General features: G+C 41.1%; 1 protein-coding gene and 1 long non-coding RNA gene across 11 annotated transcripts in view; both read right to left on the reverse strand.

Annotated features, from left to right (window-relative positions):
• Nucleotides 1-22,883, reverse strand: part of shroom3 (shroom family member 3) — an 85,641-nt gene extending 62,758 nt beyond the window's left edge. For 2 of the 10 annotated variants that reach the window (XM_015943453.3, XM_015943452.3), the window contains exons 1-2: nt 22,064-22,883; nt 9,355-9,509 (exon numbers count right to left, since the gene is read on the reverse strand). In XM_015943453.3, coding sequence (XP_015798939.3) covers nt 9,355-9,509; nt 22,064-22,222 — 314 coding nt within the window. In that variant the 5' untranslated portion in view covers nt 22,223-22,883. Of the gene's footprint in view, nt 1-150; nt 485-6,358; nt 6,484-6,588; nt 7,785-9,354; nt 9,510-11,270; nt 11,542-22,063 lie in introns of those variants that run through there. The other 8 variants (XM_015943454.3, XM_070552549.1, XM_070552550.1 and 5 more) reach the window with 8 other exon arrangements.
• Nucleotides 15,342-18,875, reverse strand: LOC139070382 (uncharacterized). Its single transcript, XR_011520909.1, has 2 exons — nt 16,322-18,875; nt 15,342-15,592 (listed from the first exon to the last, which is right to left on the reverse strand). It is a non-coding gene; the product is annotated as an uncharacterized lncRNA (long non-coding RNA).
• Nucleotides 22,884-23,774: the final 891 nt, after the last annotated feature.

Here is a 23,774-nt window from a genome sequence, read left to right on the forward strand (position 1 = left end):
GCCATGATTGACCTTTTTGTCATTTACAACTTTAACAGAATGAAGGTAAAGTATCAGTGAATCATCCACTGGTCTGAGATAAAAGCCCAGAAGACATTTAGAGGATTTGAAGTTCGACACAAACAGGAAAAATAAAAAATAAACTCTTACATTTCTGACTGGCAGCTCCTGCTTCGAGTTCGCCTCGTTTAATTCTCACTTCTGGCATCGCTCTCTGTCCGTCTGTGTAAGAACGTCGGCGTTTGTTGGAACGTGTCAGAATTTCTTTTTACTTTTGTTTTTTAGCCAATCAGAGTCAGCCTGAGTGAACCAATCAGAACGTGCCGAGGCAGGTATGAAGGGTAGAAGGCAAAAAAATGGTCCAACAGGTGTGGTGAACGGGGCGGCGTCTGAAAGGTGTGTTTGTCGTTGACATCATATCTTTTGTGTATCTGACAATGAGGATGGGACACACACACACACACACACACACACACACACACACACACACACACACACACACACACACACACACACACACATGCCTTTCCACTGATAAACAGAAGGTGGAGAGTAGGATGTAAGCAGACCATTGGTCCTGTGAGGTGATGAACATAAATCATATCTAATAAATCCTTACTATACTGAGTGGTTGTTGGTTCAATACAATTCGCTCTGATTAGCATGCTAAGCTAACTTAGGCTAATCACTTGCTTGTCACGGATCTTTGTTTTTGCTTCTTTCTTTATTTTATTGCTCTAAAATGACTCGTGCAAAACACCTCAGAACTTCAACAGTTCATTTATTGTTGTGGAATTCGTGTCGTTGTCCGAATGTTGATTTTAAAGTTTGTATTGAGCTAGCTTGGGAAAACTTGGCACATCTGTCCCTGTAACATTAAAGGTGCGGAACACTGGAAAAAACATTTCTGATTCTAATGGGTCACTGAGTGTTTCATGCAGGCTGAAAATGAAAATAGTCTCCTACTCCTATCTCCTGCATTAGCTTCTGATCAGTGGCGGATTAAGCAATTTGGGGGCCCAAGGCGAACACAGACATGGGGCCCCCCTACACTAAATTTTCGATAATCTTTAATTGGATTTGCGAAACTCTCTGATGAGTTATTTTCCCTGTTTATTAGTCCTCCTCTTTATTCCAGGCTTTCTCTCTTTTTGAGTGCCTTCGATATTTGCCCTGCTTTCTTCTTCCTGTCAGTGCTCCTGTGCTAACTTCACTAGTACCCCCAGAACTTTAACTTCACTAGTACTCCAAGAGCTCTAACTTCACTAGTACCCTCAGAACCCTAACTTCACTAGTACCCCCAGAATTCTAACTTCACTAGAACTCCAAGAACTCTACTTCACTAGTACTCCAAGAACTCTACTTCACTAGAACTGCCAGAATTCTAACTTCACTAGTACTCCCAGAATTCAAACTTCACTAGTACTCCAAGAACTCTACTTCACTAGAACTGCCAGAATTCTAACTTCTCTAGTACTCCCAGAATTCTAACTTCACTAGTACTCCCAGACTTCTAACTTTAATTGTACCCCAGAACTCTAACTTCACTAGTACTCCAAGAACTCTACTTCACTAGAACTGCCAGAATTCTAACTTCACTAGTACTCTCAGAATTCTAACTTCACTAGTACTCCCAGAATTCTAACTTTAATTGTACCCCAGAACTCTAACTTCACTAGTACTCCAAGAACTCTACTTCACTAGAACTGCCAGAATTCTAACTTCACTAGTACTCTCAGAATTCTAACTTCACTAGAACTCCAAGAACTCTACCTTCACTAGAACTGCCAGAATTCTAACTTTATCAGTACCCCAGAACTCTAACTTCACTAGTACTCCAAGAACTCTACTTCACTAGAACTGCCAGAATTCTAACTTCACTAGTACTCCCAGAATTCTAACTTCACTAGAACTCCCAGAATTCTAACTTCACTAGAACTCCAAGAACTCTACTTCACTAGAACTGCCAGAATTCTAACTTCACTAGAACTGCCAGAATTCTAACTTCACTAGTACTCCCAGAATTCTAACTTCACTAGTACTCCCAGAATTCTAACTTGACTAGTACTCCCAGAATTCTAACTTCACTAGTACTCCCAGAATTCTAACTTCACTAGTACTCCAAGAACTCTACTTCACTAGAACTGCCAGAATTCTAACTTCACTAGAACTCCAAGAACTCTACTTCACTAGTACTCCAAGAACTCTACTTCACTAGAACTGCCAGAATTCTAACTTCACTAGTACTCCCAGAATTCAAACTTCACTAGTACTCCAAGAACTCTACTTCACTAGAACTGCCAGAATTCTAACTTCTCTAGTACTCCCAGAATTCTAACTTCACTAGTACTCCCAGAATTCTAACTTTAATTGTACCCCAGAACTCTAACTTCACTAGTACTCCAAGAACTCTACTTCACTAGAACTGCCAGAATTCTAAGTTCACTAGTACTCTCAGAATTCTAACTTCACTAGAACTCCAAGAACTCTACCTTCACTAGAACTGCCAGAATTCTAACTTTATCAGTACCCCAGAGCTCTAACTTCACTAGTACTCCAAGAACTCTACTTCACTAGAACTGCCAGAATTCTATCTTCACTAGAACTGCCAGAATTCTAACTTCACTAGAACTCCCAGAATTCTAAATTCACTAGTACTCCCAGAATTCTAACTTCACTAGAACTCCCAGAATTCTAACTTCACTAGAACTGCCAGAATTCTAACTTCACTAGAACTGCCAGAATTCTAACTTCACTAGTACTCCCAGAATTCTAACTTAACTAGTACTCCCAGAATTCTAACTTCACTAGTACTCCCAGAATTCTAACTTCACTAGTACTCCAAGAACTCTACTTCACTAGAACTGCCAGAATTCTAACTTCACTAAAACTCTCAGAATTCTAACTTCACTAGTACTTCCAGAATTCTAACTTCACTAGTACTCCCAGAATTCTAACTTCACTAGAACTCCAAGAACTCTACCTTCACTAGAACTGCCAGAATTCTAACTTCACTAGTACTCCCAGAATTCTAACTTTATCAGTACCCCAGAATTCTAACTTTACTAGTACTCCAAGAACTCTATTTCACTAGAACTGCCAGAATTCTAACTTCACTAGTACTCCCAGAATTCTAACTTCACTAGAACTCCCAGAATTCTAACTTCACTAGTACTCCCAGAATTCTAACTTCACTAGAACTCCAAGAACTCTACTTCACTAGAACTGCCAGAATTCTAACTTCACTAGTACTCCCAGAATTCTAACTTCACTAGAACTCCAAGAACTCTACTTCACTAGAACTGCCAGAATTCTAACTTCACTAGAACTGCTAGAATTCTAACTTCACTAGTACTCCCAGAATTCTAACTTCACTAGTACTCCCAGAATTCTAACTTCACTAGTACTCCCAGAATTCTAACTTCACTAGTACTCCCAGAATTCTAACTTCACTAGTACTCCAAGAACTCTATTTCACTAGAACTGCCAGAATTCTAACTTCACTAAAACTCTCAGAATTCTAACTTTACTAGAACTCCAAGAACTCTACCTTCACTAGAACTGCCAGAATTCTAACTTCACTAGTACTCCCAGAATTCTAACTTTATCAGTCCCCCAGAATTCTAACTTCACTAGTACTCCAAGAACTCTATTTCACTAGAACTGCCAGAATTCTAACTTCACTAGTACTCCCAGAATTCTAACTTCACTAGAACTCCCAGAATTCTAACTTCACTAGTACTCCCAGAATTCTAACTTTACTAGTACCCCAGAATTCTAACTTCACTAGAACTCCAAGAACTCTACCTTCACTAGTACTCCCAGAATTCTAACTTCACTAGTACTCCCAGAATTCTAACTTTATCAGTACCCCAGAATTCTTACTTCACTAGTACTCCCAGAATTCTAACTTCAATAGAACTCCAAGAACTCTACTTCACTAGAACTGCCAGAATTCTAACTTCACTAGTACTCCCAGAATTATAACTTCACTAGAACTCCAAGAACTCTACTTCACTAGAACTGCCAGAATTCTAACTTCACTAGTACTCCCAGAATTCTAACTTCACTAGAACTCCAAGAACTCTACTTCACTAGAACTGCCAGAATTCTAACTTCACTAGAACTGCCAGAATTCTAACTTCACTAGTACTTCCAGAATTCTAACTTCACTAGTACTCCCAGAATTCTAACTTCACTAGTACTCCCAGAATTCTAACTTCACTAGTACTCCCAGAATTCTAACTTCACTAGTACTCCAAGAACTCTATTTCACTAGAACTGCCAGAATTCTAACTTCACTAAAACTCTCAGAATTCTAACTTTACTAGAACTCCAAGAACTCTACCTTCACTAGAACTGCCAGAATTCTAACTTCACTAGTACTCCCAGAATTCTAACTTTATCAGTCCCCCAGAATTCTAACTTCACTAGTACTCCAAGAACTCTATTTCACTAGAACTGCCAGAATTCTAACTTCACTAGTACTCCCAGAATTCTAACTTCACTAGAACTCCCAGAATTCTAACTTCACTAGTACTCCCAGAATTCTAACTTTACTAGTACCCCAGAATTCTAACTTCACTAGAACTCCAAGAACTCTACCTTCACTAGTACTCCCAGAATTCTAACTTCACTAGTACTCCCAGAATTCTAACTTTATCAGTACCCCAGAATTCTAACTTCACTAGTACTCCCAGAATTCTAACTTCACTAGAACTCCAAGAACTCTACTTCACTAGAACTGCCAGAATTCTAACTTCACTAGTACTGCCAGAATTATAACTTCACTAGAACTCCAAGAACTCTACTTCACTAGAACTGCCAGAATTCTAACTTCACTAGAACTGCCAGAATTCTAACTTCACTAGTACTCCAAGAACTCTACTTCACTAGAACTGCCAGAATTCTAACTTCACTAGTACTCCCAGAATTCTAACTTTATCAGTACCCCAGAATTCTAACTTCACTAGTACTCCCAGAATTCTAACTTCACTAGTACTCCAATCACTAGAACTGCCAGAATTCTAACTTCACTAAAACTCTCAGAATTCTAACTTCACTAGTACTTCCAGAATTCTAACTTCACTAGTACTCCATGAATTCTAACTTCACTAGTACTCACAGAATTCTAACTTTACTAGAACTCCAAGAACTCTACCTTCACTAGAACTGCCAGAATTCTAACTTCACTAGTACTCCCAGAATTCCAACGTTATCAGTACCCCAGAATTCTAACTTCACTAGTACTCCAAGAACTCTATTTCACTAGAACTGCCAGAATTCTAACTTCACTAGAACTCCCAGAATTCTAACTTCACTAGTACTCCCAGAATTCTAACTTTACTAGTACCCCAGAATTCTAACTTCACTAGAACTCCAAGAACTCTACCTTCACTAGTACTCCCAGAATTCTAACTTCACTAGTACTCCCAGAATTCTAACTTCACTAGTACTCCAAGAACTCTACTTCACTAGAACTGCCAGAATTCTAACTTCACTAAAACTCTCAGAATTCTAACTTCACTAGTACTCCCAGAATTCTAACTTTACTAGTACCCCAGAATTCTAACTTCACTAGAACTCCAAGAACTCTACCTTCACTAGTACTCCCAGAATTTTAACTTCACTAGTACTCCCAGAATTCTAACTTCACTAGTACTCCAAGAACTCTACTTCACTAGTACTTCCAGAATTCTAACTTCACTAGTACTCCCAGAATTCTAACTTCACTAGTACTCACAGAATTCTAACTTTACTAGAACTCCAAGAACTCTACCTTCACTAGAACTGCCAGAATTCTAACTTCATTAGTACTCCCAGAATTCCAACTTTATCAGTACCCCAGAATTCTAACTTCACTAGTACTCCAAGAACTCTACTTCACTAGAACTGCCAGAATTCTAACTTCACTAGTACTCCCAGAATTCTAACTTTATCAGTACCCCAGAATTCTAACTTCACTAGTACTCCCAGAATTCTAACTTTACTAGAACTCCAAGAACTCTACCTTCACTAGAACTGCCAGAATTCTAACTTCACTAGTACTCCCAGAATTCCAACTTTATCAGTACCCCAGAATTCCAACTTCACTAGTACTCCAAGAACTCTACTTCACTAGATTTGCCAGAATTCTAACTTTACTGGAACTGCCAGAATTCTAACATCACTAGTACTCCCAGAATTCTAACTTTACTAGAACTGACAGAACTCAAACTCTGTTTGTTAATATTTAAATTATGCTTCTTCCACAACTACATGCCCCCCAAACATGAAGACAATGAAACTTCCTCAACAGCACATCCCATCAGCTGTTCCTTTTTAAAAGTCAAATCCAGCCAGATCAATCGTTATCTACCTGTGAGCTCGTTCTGATGCAGCAAAGAGAGCAGCAGGAAGTCAGCAGGAGGCATCCAGAGCTTTTAACACCACCCATGTGACTCGTGTGAAACATGGTGCAGAGTTTCACAGCTGACTGGCTAAAACACACACACACACACACACACACACACACACACACACACACACACACACACACACACACACACACGCTCCATGTGTGGCCACAGATAAACAAAAACAACCAACCTGAGTCCAGTGTCTCAGTTCCCCTCCAGAACCTTGCAGGAAGCAGATCAGCGCTCCGCTCTGCTGTTACCTCTCTCTCCTGTAGTCTCGCCCTCCCACGGCACCAGGTGTGCTTTTCCACCTGTGTCACCGTGTGTGTGTTCTAAAGTCTAAAGGTCTGCGGTGTGTTTCCCCTCCTGTCTTCTACTAAGAGTGGCACAGTCACGTCCCAAACCCAAACCGTTCTGATGAACTGGTTGTAATTCTCGCAGTGGCTTGTTTTGACATCAGAGCCTGAAGGCGAGGATTTAAAGGTCGGAACTTTTGGATGTTTAGAGAAATGTTTAAAAAAACTGGTTTATCAACCCAAGGCCTAATGACATCCGAGCTGTCTCCATCCACATGACCGTAACACAAAAACACCCACGATGTCATGAGGTGTCATCAAATCAGAGGCCATAATCCTAAACAAGGAAAGGGGAGGGGAGGGGGTGTTAAGGGTCTCTGGGGTTTTTCATGGATGAAGGAGATCCGGGAGACCAGATCTTTGTGGAGGACAGAGACCAAAGATGGAAGGTGAAGACTTGATTTACCAGCGGATCTACGCTCCGACCTTCAGCTCACATCATGAGCTTTGGGAAGATCAAAGGAACAAGATCACAGATGCAGGAATGAGATTTCTCTGGTCTGGTCTCAGCCTTAGAGATGATGGGACGTCTGGGAGAGACTGGGGCAAGAGCCGCTGCTCCTCCCCATCGAGAGGAGCCAGCTGAGGTGGTTCAGACACAGTTAGAATGTCTCCTTGACACACCATGAGGAAGGGGGATGTTCTAGACACGTCCTTCCAAGAAAAGGGCCTTGGGGTCAGTCCAGGAGGGATGTTATCTCCAGGCTGGAGAGAGAAAGTTCTGGACTTCCCTGCCAGGGCTGCTACCCCCGACACCCGGAGGGAGACGAGCATCACAGTAACGTGAAACATTTCTGGAACCTCTTCCTAGGAACTGTGGCTCCATAGTTGTACTGATTACTAGTGCCCAGACGTGAAGCAGACAGTGCTTTAATCAGCCAATCAAAGTGCTCGTTCACATCATGTGATCAGACTCATCTAATTTATTCTACGAAGTCAGCAGAATGCAGGAAAACAGATTTCACTAAAAGCCTCTGAGTGTTTTATTAAAATCTCAGCGTGTACACACACACACACACACACACACACACACACACACACACACACACATACAGGTGATGTAGTTGAGAGATTTAAAAACGCAACATGAGCTGGGTCTCGACTTCCAGCCTCTCTAATGGAGGAAATTTGTAAAAGATGGTTTAGATGAGAGGTTTTTCTCTTTGGCTAACCTCCAACCGTTGTAATCAGGACAGAAAATCGTGAGAAAATATGTAAATTATGTGTGGAATCCCAGCCCACTGGTACATTTCACACTTTTCCAACGCATGGCTGGGTCACAAGGGACATGATGTCATTTGTCTTGTTCCTGTCCTTTCCTTTTCAAGTACTCTCAGTTTTGTCTCGTGCTTTTTGCACTTTCTGACTCAGAAACTAAAATGAAAAGTGTTCCAGATTCCTGTGAAGACTTTGTTATTTTTTAGCTTAAAAAGAAAATTTCAAGACGTACAAAATTCCAGCAAGACAAAAGTAAGACTCAGATATTTCTGCTACTGGATTTAGCCAGCATGCTAACAGACCAACAGTGTTGCAAGATGATGGAAACTAGTAGTCACTGTGTTTATCTGAGACTCGTCAGAGACTACAGGCGGGAGTGTGTGAGACTGAGCAACATCACAAAAAATCACAACAAAAGTTACGGAAACTTCTAAAAGCATGAATCAGGCTGAAGCAATGAGCTCACATTTTTGTGTTTTAAAGACAGAAAAACATCCCATTCATTTGCATGGGGGGGGGGGGGTGTAAAACATATAAAACATATACTGCAACCAGCCACTAGAGGGAGCTGGCTTTGTCTTGGCTTTAAATTTTGGTTCTAGTCATTTTGTTTTATTTACTCTTATTTTCTGCTTCAAAATCAAAGCAGTGGCGTTATTATTCGTGCCTGTGGTTTATAAATGTACTTCCTGTATAAAGTATTTCAGGTGCTGCAGCATTATCATCTCAGCAGTGACACCTACAGTCTGAGGGGAGAGCTGCAGTGAGATTCTCAAGCTGCGATGTGTTCAAACTGCATTTACGTAATTTTCAGGATTTTTTAAAATAACACAATCATGCGGGCTGCGCAGTGGTGCAGTGGTTAGAGCTGTTGCCTTGCAGCAAGAAGGTCCGGGGTTCGATTCCCAGCCTGGGGTCTTTCTGCATGGAGTTAGCATGTTCTCCCTGTGCATGCGTGGGTTCTCTCCGGGTTCTCCGGCTTCCTCCCCCAGTCCAAAAACATGACTGTTAGGTTGATTGGTCTGTCTAAATTGTCCTTAGGTGTGTGTGTGTGTGTGTGTGTGTGTGTGTGTGTGTGTGTGTGTGTGTGTGTGTGTGTGTGTGTGTGTGTGTGTGTGTGTGTGTGTGTGCGTGCGTGTGCATGATTGTTTGTCCTGTGTGTCTCTGTGTTGGCCTGCGATGGACCGGCTCTCTGTCCAGGGTGTACCCCGCCTGATTGCCCGTTGACCGCTGGAGATGGGCACCAGCCCCCCCGTGCGACCCTACATGGACAAGCGGGTTCAGAAAATGGATGGATGGAATACAATCATGTCACTCTATAGTCTAATAATACTAGTATAAATGATTGTACTCCTCTCTGCAACAAACACACACGTCTGTACCTGCGGACAGTGAGCTTCAGAGTTTTATAAGATCCTTTGATGAGAACGATGGCTTCCTGTCGGTACCCGCTCACCTCCACATCGTTAATGGTGATAATCTCATCACCCACCTGCAGGGGGCGCTCCAAACGGTCTGCTTTACCACCTTCCTCCACCTGCAGCACAAACACACAAGAATCTATTTACATGAACAATCATTGATCAACATCTGAACCAGCGGAGTGACCTCAGGGCGACGTCCTCACGCCTAAAACCGACTCAGGTTTATTGTACATCCACTGATGAAACTTCACTCAAAGACATCATAGCAGAGATGACATAATGATTCTGGTACCAGACACTTTGAACAGAAGGAAAGTGATAAAATGGTAAAAAACAAACACTGTTTTAATAGAAATGGCACAATCGTAAGTAACAAAACATTATATATATATATATATATATATATATATATATATATACACACATATACGTATATGTGTGTATATATATATATATATATATATATATATATATATATATATATATACACATATACGTATATGTGTGTATATATATATATATATATATATATACATATGTATATATATATATATATATATATATATATATATATATATATATATATATATATATATATATACATAGGATTACAAAGAACAAAAACAGACCATGAGCTGTTTGAATAAAGCTGAGCAGCTGGCGCTATTTTGTTGAACAAGCAGAGTTTACATGTTTCCATGGTAACGTCGGAAGTCCACTTCAGCTCTTGTTTCTCCACATATTTTAATAAAGTTTTCATCATTTATGTGCCGTTTTTATGTTCTGCTCCAGAGTTGGATGTTTAGAGACTGAAGTACTTTGTTTTTGCTGAGCAGCTGGGAGTTTTAAGAATGCACGTTTGTTGTGGTCACGTGACCCTTAAGTTAACTCTGGAAACTGTCATAAATATACATTTAGCACATATATTACTGTAGTGTAAAGCGCTTTGGAGTCCTTACTCTGAGAGGCACTATACAAGTGCGGGTCATTTATCATTACACAGCGAGGAAAAACATCATGTAGGTCATTTAAATAAAATATTAGCATGTGTGCCATGTGTGGCCAGAGTAAATGTATTATAGTCATACCAATAAAGTATTTCCTTGTACATTTGTACTATGGCACTATTGGAACCATGTGAACAGAATTCCTCTGAACGCTGTACAGCAAAGCTCTTGAGAGCCATTCCTGTTTGTCCTACACATCTATGGGTTTTGGCCTCATTCTGCCATCTTTGTTTGCGATGACATCTCAAAAACATCTCAATATGCGTAACTTTTGTGAACAAGAAAAGGCACAAAAATAAAAGCATGTTTGCAAAATGGAATGTGAGAAAATTGTTTGAATAATCATTTTCGTGTTGATTAGACTTCCTGTGGTTGATTGGAGCTAAAATCTAAATTTAAACATAAACTTGGCCGACGGCCGAGTCTTCAGATGAGGCCTGAGACGATAAAAAGTGCTGCAGATATTCTTCTTTGTAACTGAAATCTGGCATGTGACCAAAACAGGAAGTTAACTCACGGAAAGGCACGGAATCCTACAAAATAAAAGTACTTGGAAATCCACCTGTGGTCGTAATTGACCAACAGCATAATCAGCTCTAATTCGTACCAATATTAACTGATCATGAGAAACTATTGAAGAATCTGTACAGAAATCATAAACTGCCCTTTAACCAGAACCAAAGGATTTCAAAATAAAACAGGAAGAAAATTTAGATAAAACATAAATTGACAAAAACCGGATCAATTATACAGAAAAATTAACCTAAACTGCCTTTCTGAATCAAAGCTTTCAGGTTTCCAGCACTATTCCTGACAGAGACGAGGACACGAGGACAACAGAGCGTCCCGAGACGTCAGAGGTCTTACCGGGACTGGGACAGAACCAGGAGGAGCCGTGAAACCAGGACAGGAGAACTCTCATGGTTTGTTTCTCACATCTGAAGCAACAAAGATTCATCCAACACCCTGAAACCGCCGACTGGTTCTGTTGGTGTCAGCGTGACCCGCTGCCGTATCGGTGCTGACGGTGATGCCTTCAACAGCCTGTCAGAAAGTACGACAGCTGTTTATCAGCAGGCTGAGGGCCACAGGAAGGTCACGCTGTCTTGTGTTAGTCCGGGGAGATAGCAGAACCCAGAACCACCTGATCGGACCCGATGTTTGCTGTGGATTTATCGTTCTGGTCTAATTAAAAACCTCGTTACTGTTGACACCATTGTGATGAGTTAGTGAGCAGAGGGGCGGGGTCATGTTTGATCTGTGTTATTAACCTGCTGACGCTCCAGTGATGAGGATGAGTCTGGTCTGGACGTTTTAGGACTGATCCAGTTTCATGAGCGCATCGTGTTTGTCTCCAGTTACTGTACATTCCCATCATTGCTGAGAGTTTTTTAGGCAAACTGAAAACATTTTGGTTTAAAAAGGTGAGACGAGACCAGATATTTACTTCCTGTTACGGTAAAGTCTGTATTTAAAAGGAAGTGGAAGAAAGGAGACCTTGTGCATTAAATGGAATGCAACCATGGAGCCGTTGGGATGAGAGTATGCATGCTCCTCCGAGTCGGAGAACACCGTTCTTAACTGGAAAAAGGTGGAATGCTCCCTCTGGGGTGGGACGGGCTCTGCCTTGAGCCGAGTTCTAGCGTCCTGGCTTGTTGATGGAAGGATGGAGGAGCAGACCAGGGCTTTGGCGGCTGTCATGAAGATGCTGATCTGGATTTAAGGATGCATGTTAAACCCTTCTAAAAGATCTGGTTAGGAGTTAAAGATGCTCTTCCAGCCGAGTTGGGTCAGCTTCCTGGTCTCCTCCCTCTGGAGATTTTCCAAACACTATAAGGAACTTCTGGGAGAGATCCAGGAGCATGGGCGTCCCTCATGGGCCTGGTACCTCCACAACCCAAAGCTGGACGGGTAGATAATCCTTCTCTTGAAGGTTTTCTTTTCATCTACAAACTAGTTTTGTTTTTTTGGGGGGTTGAAAATTCCTTAAAGGGTCTATAAGGAAGTTTGACAGCGAAAACATGTAAAGAAATAATAAATGTCTTCTTCATACGTTCTCCTGCAATGCCCTGGTCCTGTAGAATGAGCCCTGGCATTTTTACTGTGATTGCCTGTTTTTCTGTAAAATCACAGAAAAAGAGAGATGCTCGGGTCGAGCAGGCTGCTTCATGCGCGTTCACGCTCAGGCATAGCCCGTAGCATTTGCTATCCGTAGCTTTAGCAGCAGAGAGAGAGGCAGTGCCACTTTGTCGCTGTTCCTAACGCCTAGTGACAAAGCTAGCTACATTTCTGAGGACCCTTAGCTACTTTCTGTAGAACTTTCTTCTAGATATTTCCTGCTAATTAGCAACAAAATAGCCATTTTCACTCTGAACCGTTCATTGAACGTTGTTTCAGCTGTCATCAAGGATATAAATGTTACAGATACAAATGATGCCACTGGTGCTTTAGCTCACCTAGTAAGATATCTGACTCTCATGCAGAAGACCTGGGTTTGATTCTGGATGTGAACATAAATTATTTAGATTTTATTTTTTACATTAATGGTATATTTTTTTTACAGTAAGATGCCCAAATTTTTATTTGAGACTCGCCGAACGGCATTGAATTTACAGATAAAAAAGATGTGGGTTCAACTTTCATTTTGGAACAATTTTTCAAGCAAGGGAAGGGAATGATCTGAGCATGCAGGAGGACTGACCCATCATAATCTGTCGGCTGTGCTGAAGAGAAAGCTACAGAACCACATTATTTAATTAATTAGCTGTGTGTTCTCCTGTCCTCTGTCCTCCGGGACACACACACACACACACACACACACACACACACACACACACACACACACACACACAAGGGACTGTCTCAGCTGTTATTTTTGTTAAGGAGTGTGCACGTACAGCATGCGCGCCTCGTGCACGAGCCTACTATTGAAGCTGCTGTTACGCTTTTGGCCTGAGGGGGCGATCGCGAGCATAAAAATTCAAAACTCCGTAAAGTCCCTTTAAATATTCTCAGCAGGTAAAGTAAAAAAAAAAAAAAAAAAAAAAGTCCTCTTTAAATCCAAACCTCTCAGATCAGATCTGCTCTGCAGTCATGGCAGCTTTGGTAAAACATGATCACATTTCATTTTGATGCACCTGAACTCAGACACCTGTAGAAGCAACACCGACGAGAAAAAACTATTAAATAAAACGCCATAAACTGACTGATGCAGGTCTCTGTTCTGAAACAATTAGCTCCACCCATCTGGGAGTGTCCAAGCACTAAAACAACTGCCAAGAATTTCTCAGAGGGTGTGTTTGTTGTTTTGAATTACAACTTATAAAAGAGTGATGAGTTTCAGCCCACACACACACACACACACACACACACACACACACACACACACACACACACACACACACACACACACACACACACACAATTCTGACAATGATAATGTGGATATTATAAAAGTCTGAGCTCTGTTTGCACTTTACAAAAATAAACCCAAATAAGGTCGACAGAAACACTCAGCAAGAGGTATGACTGTGTGTGTGTGTGTGTGTGTGTGTGTGTGTGTGTGTGTGTGTGTGTGTGTGTGTGTGTGTGTGTGTGTGTGTTTGTGTGTGTGTGTGTGTGTGTGTGTGTGTGTGAGAGAGAGAGAGAGAGAGAGACTCTGGTATTCCAGCTGAAATTTATTACCCTGCAGATGGAGATATCTAAACAGTGAGGCTCGACCTGTTCTAGCCACCAATGAAACAACAAACCCCCTCCAATCAATCAGGACAGGGATTTGGGAAAAACATCCTTGGAAGGCAGCGGGTCGTCGGCTCTGTCAGGGAAAACACTCAGAACTCCACAAAGACTGGTTTAAATAAAGTTTAAAAGAAGAGTGAACAATAATCGTTCACTCTAGGGCTGCACGATATTAGGAAAACCTGCGATATGCGATAACAGTGACTAATATTGTGATGACAATATTACTTGTGATAAATAAAAATTAACTCAGGAACTAAAATAATCAAAAACAAAGACATTTTAAAAATGACTAAAAAAATCATTAAAATGAGAAAAGCAAAAGATGTGAGGAAAGGGAAAAAGAAAATGAACAAGAAAAGGCAATCAGCGGTTCCCGGGAAAAGCAGAATCAGCAGGAAGAGCTAACGAAGCTAACTCAGGTGCTTGCTAACCATTAAAATTAAGTGCCGTCCGCCTGGGGGGCGGGCATCTGACCTATGAGAACCCACCCAATTGCCCAAATGGGTGAAGAGCTCTAACTGATTTGTAAATATACATATATATATATATATATATATATATATATATATATATATATATATATATATATATAGTTTATATTTATATATATATATATATATATATATATATATATATATATATATATATATATATATATATATATATATATATATATAGTTTATATATATATATATAGTTAATATATATATAACGTGAGGAAAACATTATTTGACCATTTTTTATGGGAAATTATTAAACAGTCTTAGGAAGCAGGCTGAGGTAGCAAACATATTAAAAGTGCAAAACATTGAAGAATGTATTATCTTTCAGTTAAGTCTCTTTTCAATTTTTCTGAATGAACTTTGACTCCTGCACACAGCATAGACGTAGAAGAGTAGACGCTGCATCAACCGCTACTGCCTATGTTTAGCCGCTTTTGCGGATTCTACTTTTTTATAAACTCTATGGTTAACAGGATGTTTTAGCTAGGCTTTAGCTCCGGAAAAGCTCCATGGAGATCTGGAGCTAGAACGGCGAAAGAACGCATTCACTAGGGCTGCAACTAACGATTATTTTCATAATCGATTAATCTGTCGATTATTTTTTCGATTAATCGATTAATCGGTTTGTTATTGTTTAGCTATTTAACCTATACAAGTGATGGATGCATTTCAGTTAAGAACAAAAAAACATAAGAGAATTGTGCAGTTGACTGCAATCTATTTTATTGCACATGAACACAGTCAGCAGTATAAAATGAGCTAAACAGTGCAAAATATCAGTCCAGAATAATTTTTAGCATTAGCTGGAAGCCTGCTCCTTCCACCATGGATTGTGGCCTCATGTCTTTTACCAGCATGTTTAGAATAGAGTTTGTAAGTGGTATGAATTGCTGGGGGGTGAGTGTCTTCTTCCCCATGTAGTTGTCCATCGTTGCTTGTTTTTTTCTGCATAAGAAACACAAATAGACTGAAATAAGTACACATATAAAATAAAGCAGCACACACACTACAACACTAAATCAATATTATATTATTTGAATTAATTAACAATATACAGTGATCATTTATTTTGAGGGTTACGTTCTACAAAATAGCCCGCAACAGGAGATATTCAGAAAAAAAGTAAAACATTTTTACTATTAAAAAGCTCTAAGTAAGAAGCTCATGAGGTTTTTACTTTGAGTCGGGAGTGTTTAAATTAGCCAGATAAATGTGAAAAATGTTTATTTTGTGTAATACTGTTTAAGAAACATGATAAAAATGTGTTGTGAGGCGTTTTACAGCGTTAGATAGTAAAACAGCCTTTTAATAGTAAAAAAATGACTTTTTCTGAATTTCTCCTGTATTTAAAAATTGAAAGTGTACAACTATGCCGTGTTATATTCACCTGGACACAGCTTGTCTGTATATTTTTCTCCGCGGAGTTGTCCTTTTTTGAATGAGGAACATAGTTATGGGTTTGTGCCGTTTTTCTCTTAACGAGAACATTCTTATAAACAGACGTGCTAAATTTGGCAAGCGCATGATACACAACACGGAGGAGATTCACGATTGCATCTAGTCAATCAGAAGTAGAACACCGTAGACTGACGCGGCAAAAAAACATGTTTAACATCCACTATAACGAACTCAGCTAAAACACTAAGTCCAGCTTGTTTATTTTCTGTTACTTACCGGGCTGGCTCTTCCAAATGACGGCTCACTTGACCGCGGTGCTCTTCCTCTGCTGCATCAGCCCCCACATGCTTTCGTCTCAAATGTGCTCCCATACTCGTGAGGTTTTTGTCCGGGGTTTCTCTTCAGTTTTGTCGCTTCTATTTTTCTTCCGTATTTCCTCTTGTTCCGCCATCTCTCACAGCAAGATGAGCGTCAGTAACGTGATACGTCATGAAAACCGAGGGCACCCATTGGCTCATTTCTTCTTCTACGGCTCCACTGGTAGATCAGTGGCTCATTACTGCCACACACTGGCGGCAAATTTAACAGCTTGTAACCGATGTCAGATTGTGGTAAAAAATAGACTTTATGCGGTAAAATATGATTATTAAACAACTAATCGATGACTAAAAAAGTTGTTAACTATTTTAATAATCGATTATAATCGATTAAATCGATTAGTTGTTTCAGCTCTAGCATTCACAAACACGTTCACGCACGCCAGGACGAACGCATTCACTTTTACATTCGTCAGGCAAAAATACAAACGAGTTCAGTTCACGAAAAAAACGAACGAATTCACGAACGAACGTTCAAAGAACGTGTTTGGGCACAACACTGCTTCCTTCCACACTCCTCTATTTTTGCAGTCAGTCGATCCATTTGATCTGCTTAGTTAAAAAGTAACTTATGAGGTGAAAAAGTAGGAAGCCAGGCAGCAGTTTTTCTGGAGGATTGAGAGGAGGTGCAGGAAGATCAGAGACAGGATAGGAAACTGTCAAATAAAAGAAAAACAAGACAAGGAAGATAGATTTATCCCACTACACCTGATTTACCTTTATAACCCAATAATGTACAAGCATGTAATATTTATATATTTGATATAATTCAGATCACCTTGAAAACTCAGTCCAGCCCAGGACTCAGGGCCGTTTCAAGGCATTTTGGGGGCCAGGGCAAAATAGACCCCTGCCAGGTATTTGAAGCTGAGGTGTTATTTGTTTTTATATTAGGCTTTTTTATATTTTCTGTTGCACTAAAGTCCAAAGTGAAAAATGTATGTTAAAACTTTATAGTTCAAGCTGAAGTTCTCTTTTTGTCAATGGAGTTGTTAAATGTTAAAATAAAGTTAACTGAATAAAAAAGGAACATCCTGGATCTGTTTTATTCATTTTTTATGTAATATAGAAGTAGGGCTGAAACGATTCCTTGAGTACCTCGAATAATTCGAGTACAAAAAATCCTCGAGTCAAATTCTCTGCCTCGAGGATTCGTTTAATTCTTATTTAATTAATTCATGGCTTTGCAATCGCCCGGGGTCATGTTTCACCCGGACCGAAATAAGTGACGCACATGCCCACTGGGCTGAAGGCACACGCTAGTAACGAATGTAACTTAACTTTCTTTTAAGCCATGGCGGACAACGTGGACCCCGGTGGAGTGCAAAAAAGACAGAAAATGTCAAAGGTGTGGGACCATTTTTCACGTCGTAAAGCGGAAAACGTAGTCCAGTGTAAATACTGTAAAATGGATTTAGCCTACCACAACACCACATCCTCCATGCTGCAGCACCTGACCAGGAAACATCCACCTGTAAATGTCTCTTCTGCAAGCGGACTCGGAGCCTCTACAAGATAATGCATTTTAGCCTGTATTTCTGTATATTCTGCGGACACTGTGCGACTTTTTCGTTTGTAGCACTCAGTTTCAGCTCACACCGTACATCGGGTAGCAACACGTCGGACTTAAAATGTGCTAAAAATAGCAGTTTTTACACAATATGTCGGACTTTTTACTGTGTTGTTATTGATATTTGTTGTCCCTCGGGATTGCTGCAGGAGGACACGGGTATTTATGAGTGGCGGAGGAAAACGAAAGAAAGTAAATAAATGTTTTGTGATCAGTGTAATTTGACATAACCACGGCAAACATGCTTTCTCGACAATTCTTGTTATTGTGTGAGAAAAAAAGTGTAGAAATTAAAACGGACGTGTGTTAATAGGGAAACAGCCGGCGAGCCATGTTTGTGCATGCGCCGTGAGCGGTTCTGGTTCTGTTTGGGCCGCAGCCGCTCGCAGCGCTACTTCAACAGTTATCCTCCTAGTTGTTGTCTGGCTTGCAGGCTAGCAGATTCTCACACGAGGGGAGAATCAGCTCAGGTTGTGTACTTATTTTTTGCACAGGCATTTGTTTACTGTGAAGTAAAGTTGAAGTGCTGAAGTTTTGCAAACTAATTTTGAATAAAACTTGAAGAATAACTGGCAATTGCTTTCTCACTTTAAGAGGTCTTTCATAATTATAACATGCTATTTGATATAATGGTTTACAAACACAAAAGGGTAATTTATTAGAGTACTCGATTAATCGAAAAAAAGATTCGATAGAGTACTCGATTACAAAAATATTCGATAGCTGCAGCCCTATATACAAGTATCGGATCGGGACTCGGTATCGGTAGATGTTCAAAATCAAATGACTCAGACTCGAGGGCAAAAACCCTGACCGGGACATCCCTGTAAAAATCCTAATTGTATAGAGTCAGATCTAAACATAATTTTTAGTAATCTAAGATTGTGAAACAAAATTATATCCTGATTTTTAATTTTGTATATGGAATTAAATCAAAATATGTTAAATTTAATACAATTAGATAAAATCAAATATTAAAAATGATGTAAATCTGATTTTAATTCAAATAAAGTTGTATGACAAATATTTGAAAACACATAAAAACAACAAAAAGTTGCATCTAAATTTTAGCTAAATTTGACTAAACTCTGCTGATGATTTTTTTTTTTGCATTACTTACAAGTTTGTCAAAAGTTTAAACAGATTAAATATGGAGTTCCACAAGGTTTGGTGTTCAGTCCTAAACATTTGTTTTATACACATGTATGAGGGTCTATGTTGTTGATGACAGATTATATAAATATGTTTGTAGCATTTTACCGCTACTCCAGGGCGCACACACACATCACAGTCTCTACTTAAACACAGCTTTATTTACACCTGTCACACACAGGTACCGCGTAGCTGCCACGCCGTGACGCAGACAGGAGCTCACCCAGCTCCTCCAGTCCCTCTTCTTTAAGCGCCTCGTGATATTTATCTTGAGAGGCGCTATAGAAATGATATTTTCTTCTTCTTCGTTTTCCACCTTCGGCACCGTCCTGTGCGTGTCGGCGGGCTCCAAGCAGCCCCACCTGTGTACACCGCCGCAATGTTCTTCTGAAAATGACTTTAAAAGTGGAAGTGGTATTGGTCGGATGGATGCCAGTCGTTACATCCTCAGAATATCGCTCATTAAAACCTCTAATCTAAACGCTAACCTCCAACATGGACAAAGAGGACTAGGAGGCATTCTCCAATGACGATAAACAAGCTAAATAAGTGAAATCAGGTCACAACAACAAACTGAGTTTTCATACTTCAGCTGCAACAAGCTAAGAGAATTAGAAACTTTAATTAAAGACCAATGTTTAAAGCTTTTTGTCCTTTTCATTTCATTTATCTGAACAATATTTACATCCCACCTACATTTAAGCCCGTTTCTCTCCTTCTCAAGGTTTTAGTTCAAACAGAAGGAGATAAAAACATCCAATAGTTTACCTTTCCTCTGTCCTATCAGGTGACCCCTCCAGGACAGGATAGTTGCACAGACCTGATGGTTTAACCCTTGGGGTCCACGTGGCAGGGGTGAGATGGTGCTCACCCCTCCAAAATAAAGTAAAAACCACCCATTAGGAACGTGGGTGGGTTGAAAAAAAAAGAGAGTAGAATTAACACCGTTTCAGCCAAAACTCTGACCCAAGGGCCCGCTGCAGCAGGATTAGTACAAAAAAACTGAGGGAAAGGCAAACAAAGTTTGAAACAGCGCACATGGTTTCCGTTGGACCCCACTCTGACTGCAAGGGGCAAAATCTGGACCAAGACGCTTCAAAGGTTCACAGGAGGACTTGCCACATCCGGATTAGTGAAGAAACTGGGAAAAAGTCATGAAATTCAGAAAAAAAAACACCTGTTGTCCATCTGCCCCCTTTAGGAACGCGGGAAATTAAATAAAGACACAAAGGCATCAGGATAACGTCCGGTCAAGCATCCATCAAAGTGAGGAACTAAATAAGCACAGGATTGTTCTCAAAAGCACCCAGAAAGCACATTATTCACATTCTTGTCCTATTTTACAACCATTTGGCTTCCATCCCAGAATAATCTGCACAAACTCACAGCAGCTGGTGATTTGCATGTAAAAACGAGGCCAGGGTGGCTTTAAGGACAGGGAGGCATCATTAGTGGTCCGGTTCTGTATCACAGTCAGGGCAGCGAAGCCAAAAGGAGATGATGCCGATGGAGATCTGGGAATGCAGATTTATAATAAAATCTATTCTGGATGTAAAAACATCCACATGGAAATTCTTATTCCTGGTGTGAACTCATGCTAGGGCAAGGGCGGCAGTAGCTCAGCATGTAGAGCAGGTTGTCCTGAAATTGGAACGCTGTGGGCTCGATTCCGGCTCCCAGCAGAGAATTCTGCTGTTGTGTCCTTGGGCAAGACACTTGGCTCACCTTGCCTGCCAGTGGTGGTTGGAGGGACCGGTGGCGCCTGTGCTGAGCAGCCGTGTGTCTGTCAGCGCGCCCCAGGGCAGCTGTGGCTACATCTTGGCTCATCACATGTGTGTGTGTGTGAATTACACTACAGGGTAAAGCGCTTTGGGGTCCTATGACTCTGCAAGGCTATACAAGGGTGGGTCATTTATTGTTTTTCACATGCTTGGATTGTTTTATGGCTGTATGGATAGAGCGTGTTCATGGGCTGGAAAAAACAATCAGTTTCATATCAGCTGATCCCATTGAAAAATGGCTGATCAACAAGGGCGCCCCCAAGGGGTGGCCAGGGGTGGCCATGGCCATCCCTAGAAAATTGCTGCCCCCCCCCCCCCCAGGAAAAACCAGTGTTAACAAATCATATTAATGTTCAGTCAAACTATATATTGATCTTGTTCATTCAAGATGTAACTGTAAAACAAAATAAAAATATTACAATTAATGAGTAAAGAACTAATAATAAAAAATATACATATGTTTCTGCTGTTCACCATTTTAAAAAAGTTTTTATCTCCATAGTTTTTTGTGTGAACACAGCAACACAGGTGAATTAACCTAAAAAAATACTTTTTATATTAAATTTGGGATAACATTTTAAATAACTGAAATGTATTTTTCTAAAATGTTTGTGTTTGTAAAATTTTAGCTAAATGTTTTGGATACGTACTGTTATTTTAATAAAAACTAATAAAGGTGCAATGCAGTACATCGCCAGAGACTAAATTCTACCAGAGTTACCACAAGGACCGATTTGGTGTGCCACCCCAAAAATTTCTTTGGCCCCATCTGGCCACCCCTATCAACATTTTCTGGAGGCGCCCCTGTTGATCACCAGCTTATTTTGATCAATCAGCGTAAACAACACAAGCACAAACCGGTTTGGGAATTTTGAGCTGCTGCGCTCGGATTACAGCCGTTAGCGCATTAATCCAGATGCATCCCAGTTTCTCTGAACTGAGGCTGTTCAGGGGGGTGTTTAAACAGTATGATGGGAATCCTTTACAACTTTACACAGAAACACTGTCTAGAGGAGCTGAATAGTTGTAAGGTCAAAGTTCGTGACAAAGTTTCTGTAAAATAAAAGCAGCAGAAATCTTGAACTCTGGAACAAGCTGGGAAAGCCGGAGCTCTCCCCTTTAACCTCCTGTCACCCACCTTGGAGATGACGAGCGGCTCTCCGCGCTCCAGGCCCCCCTGCAGGGTGAACCCCCACGGCGCTCCTCCCTGCAGCCTGGCCTCCACCAGCACCCAACCGCCTCCCTCTCCACCTCCTCCGGGCGCCGGCCGGAGCCCTGCCCGGCCTCGGCTCTCCATGCTCGGCTGCGAGAAGCGCTCACTCCGGGCTCCTCTCAGCCCCAAACCGAACCGCAGTCAACAGCAAATCCTTCAGGAGTTCATGGTTCCTCCTCGGAGCTCCTCGGTGAGGAAGGAGAAAGCGGGAGTTCGGTCGCAGACTTCTACAAAGTGCATTCCTGATGCCGGAGATGGTGCGGTGGTTCGAGTCCCAACGACACACCGAACCGCGTCGTCCGAGTCCGAGTGAGATTTTAAAGTTAAGAGGAGAACCGGGGAGGACCGGAGCTGCAGAAACGTGAAACCTTTCCCCTCCTCTCGCTCTCCGAGTCTGCCTCTCTCTTCCGAAAATCAGTTTAGCATCACAAAAGGATTTTCTGCGACTCACCGAGCAAAGAGAAAAGAGGAGGAGGAGTGGAGAGAGGAAGGGAAGAGTGGAAACGGCCATAAGGAAGGTTCAGGATTGAAAAAGGAAAAGTTTGGAAAACCGGAAAAGAGAAAACACAGAACCAGATCCTGCTGGATCGAACGCTTTAAAGCAGTGGGGCGGGGACCTGATGTGGGCCACCAAATGTTATGTTAGGGTCATGACAACCATAGTGGCTGTAAAAGATAAAATGCTAGTTGTAAATAGGGTGACCAGATGTCCCGCATTTTCATTACCTTTCACACGTCCCGCATTATTGACAGTTTCCTGTTTCGAGTTTCAACCTTATAGAAGAAACTGGAGAAATCTGCCTGTTGCTGTCAATCAAACGGAGGCGGGACTTTATGGCAGATCCGGAGCGTGCGTGGAGCGCGCCCGAACCACCAAAACACGCGTGACTGAGCACGGAGGAGAAGATGCTGTAAACTCGTGAATTAAACGCGTTCAGAGATACTCGACAGTCTTTGTTGTTTCTGAGTCATTCTTCATGTCTCGGCGCGGAGTCTGATACGAAGAGGTCAAAAGCAGGTTTTCCAGGAATTAGACAGGTCCATGATAAACACAATGGAGGCTCTAACACAGACACGGTGCTGCGGTTTCAGATACCTGCTACATGCTGAGTGAGTAGCCTCTGACTGCTGTATGCAGATCTGGGTGGGGCAAAATGTGGGTGGAGTCAATCGAGGAAGTTGGCTATTATCTGGGTACTCCAGCTCCATTAGAACCAGTTTGCATTTAGCCAGATTAACACATTTGTGCATTAAAAAACGTCAGTCCACTTAAAGGGATATTACACCCAAAACGAAAAATGTGTCGGTTGACATATTTCCCAGAGTTAGATAAATGGAAAAAAACCAAATTGTAACCAGCCCAATCGTTTTTCTGACCCGGCTGTACTCCTTTAGCTTTAGCTTAGCATAAAACACAGTAAGCGAATGGATCCAACTAGCATTGTGAGGAAAAAGTCCTTAAAATCACTCAGTAGTCATCCCAGTTCTGCATGGTAGCCTAAATAATCAGACTGAATTGACTAAATTAAAGATGTCCAGATGTTCTCCAGCAGAGAGCAACCACTGACCTCCTCAAAAGCAGAGTTAGTAGTTTAATCTACTTCCCCTCGTGCTCCTTGTTCTATTATCACTAAAA

The sequence above is a fragment of the Nothobranchius furzeri genome, chromosome 6 (assembly GCF_043380555.1).
Source record: "Nothobranchius furzeri strain GRZ-AD chromosome 6, NfurGRZ-RIMD1, whole genome shotgun sequence".
Classification (NCBI taxonomy): Eukaryota; Metazoa; Chordata; class Actinopteri; order Cyprinodontiformes; family Nothobranchiidae; genus Nothobranchius; species Nothobranchius furzeri.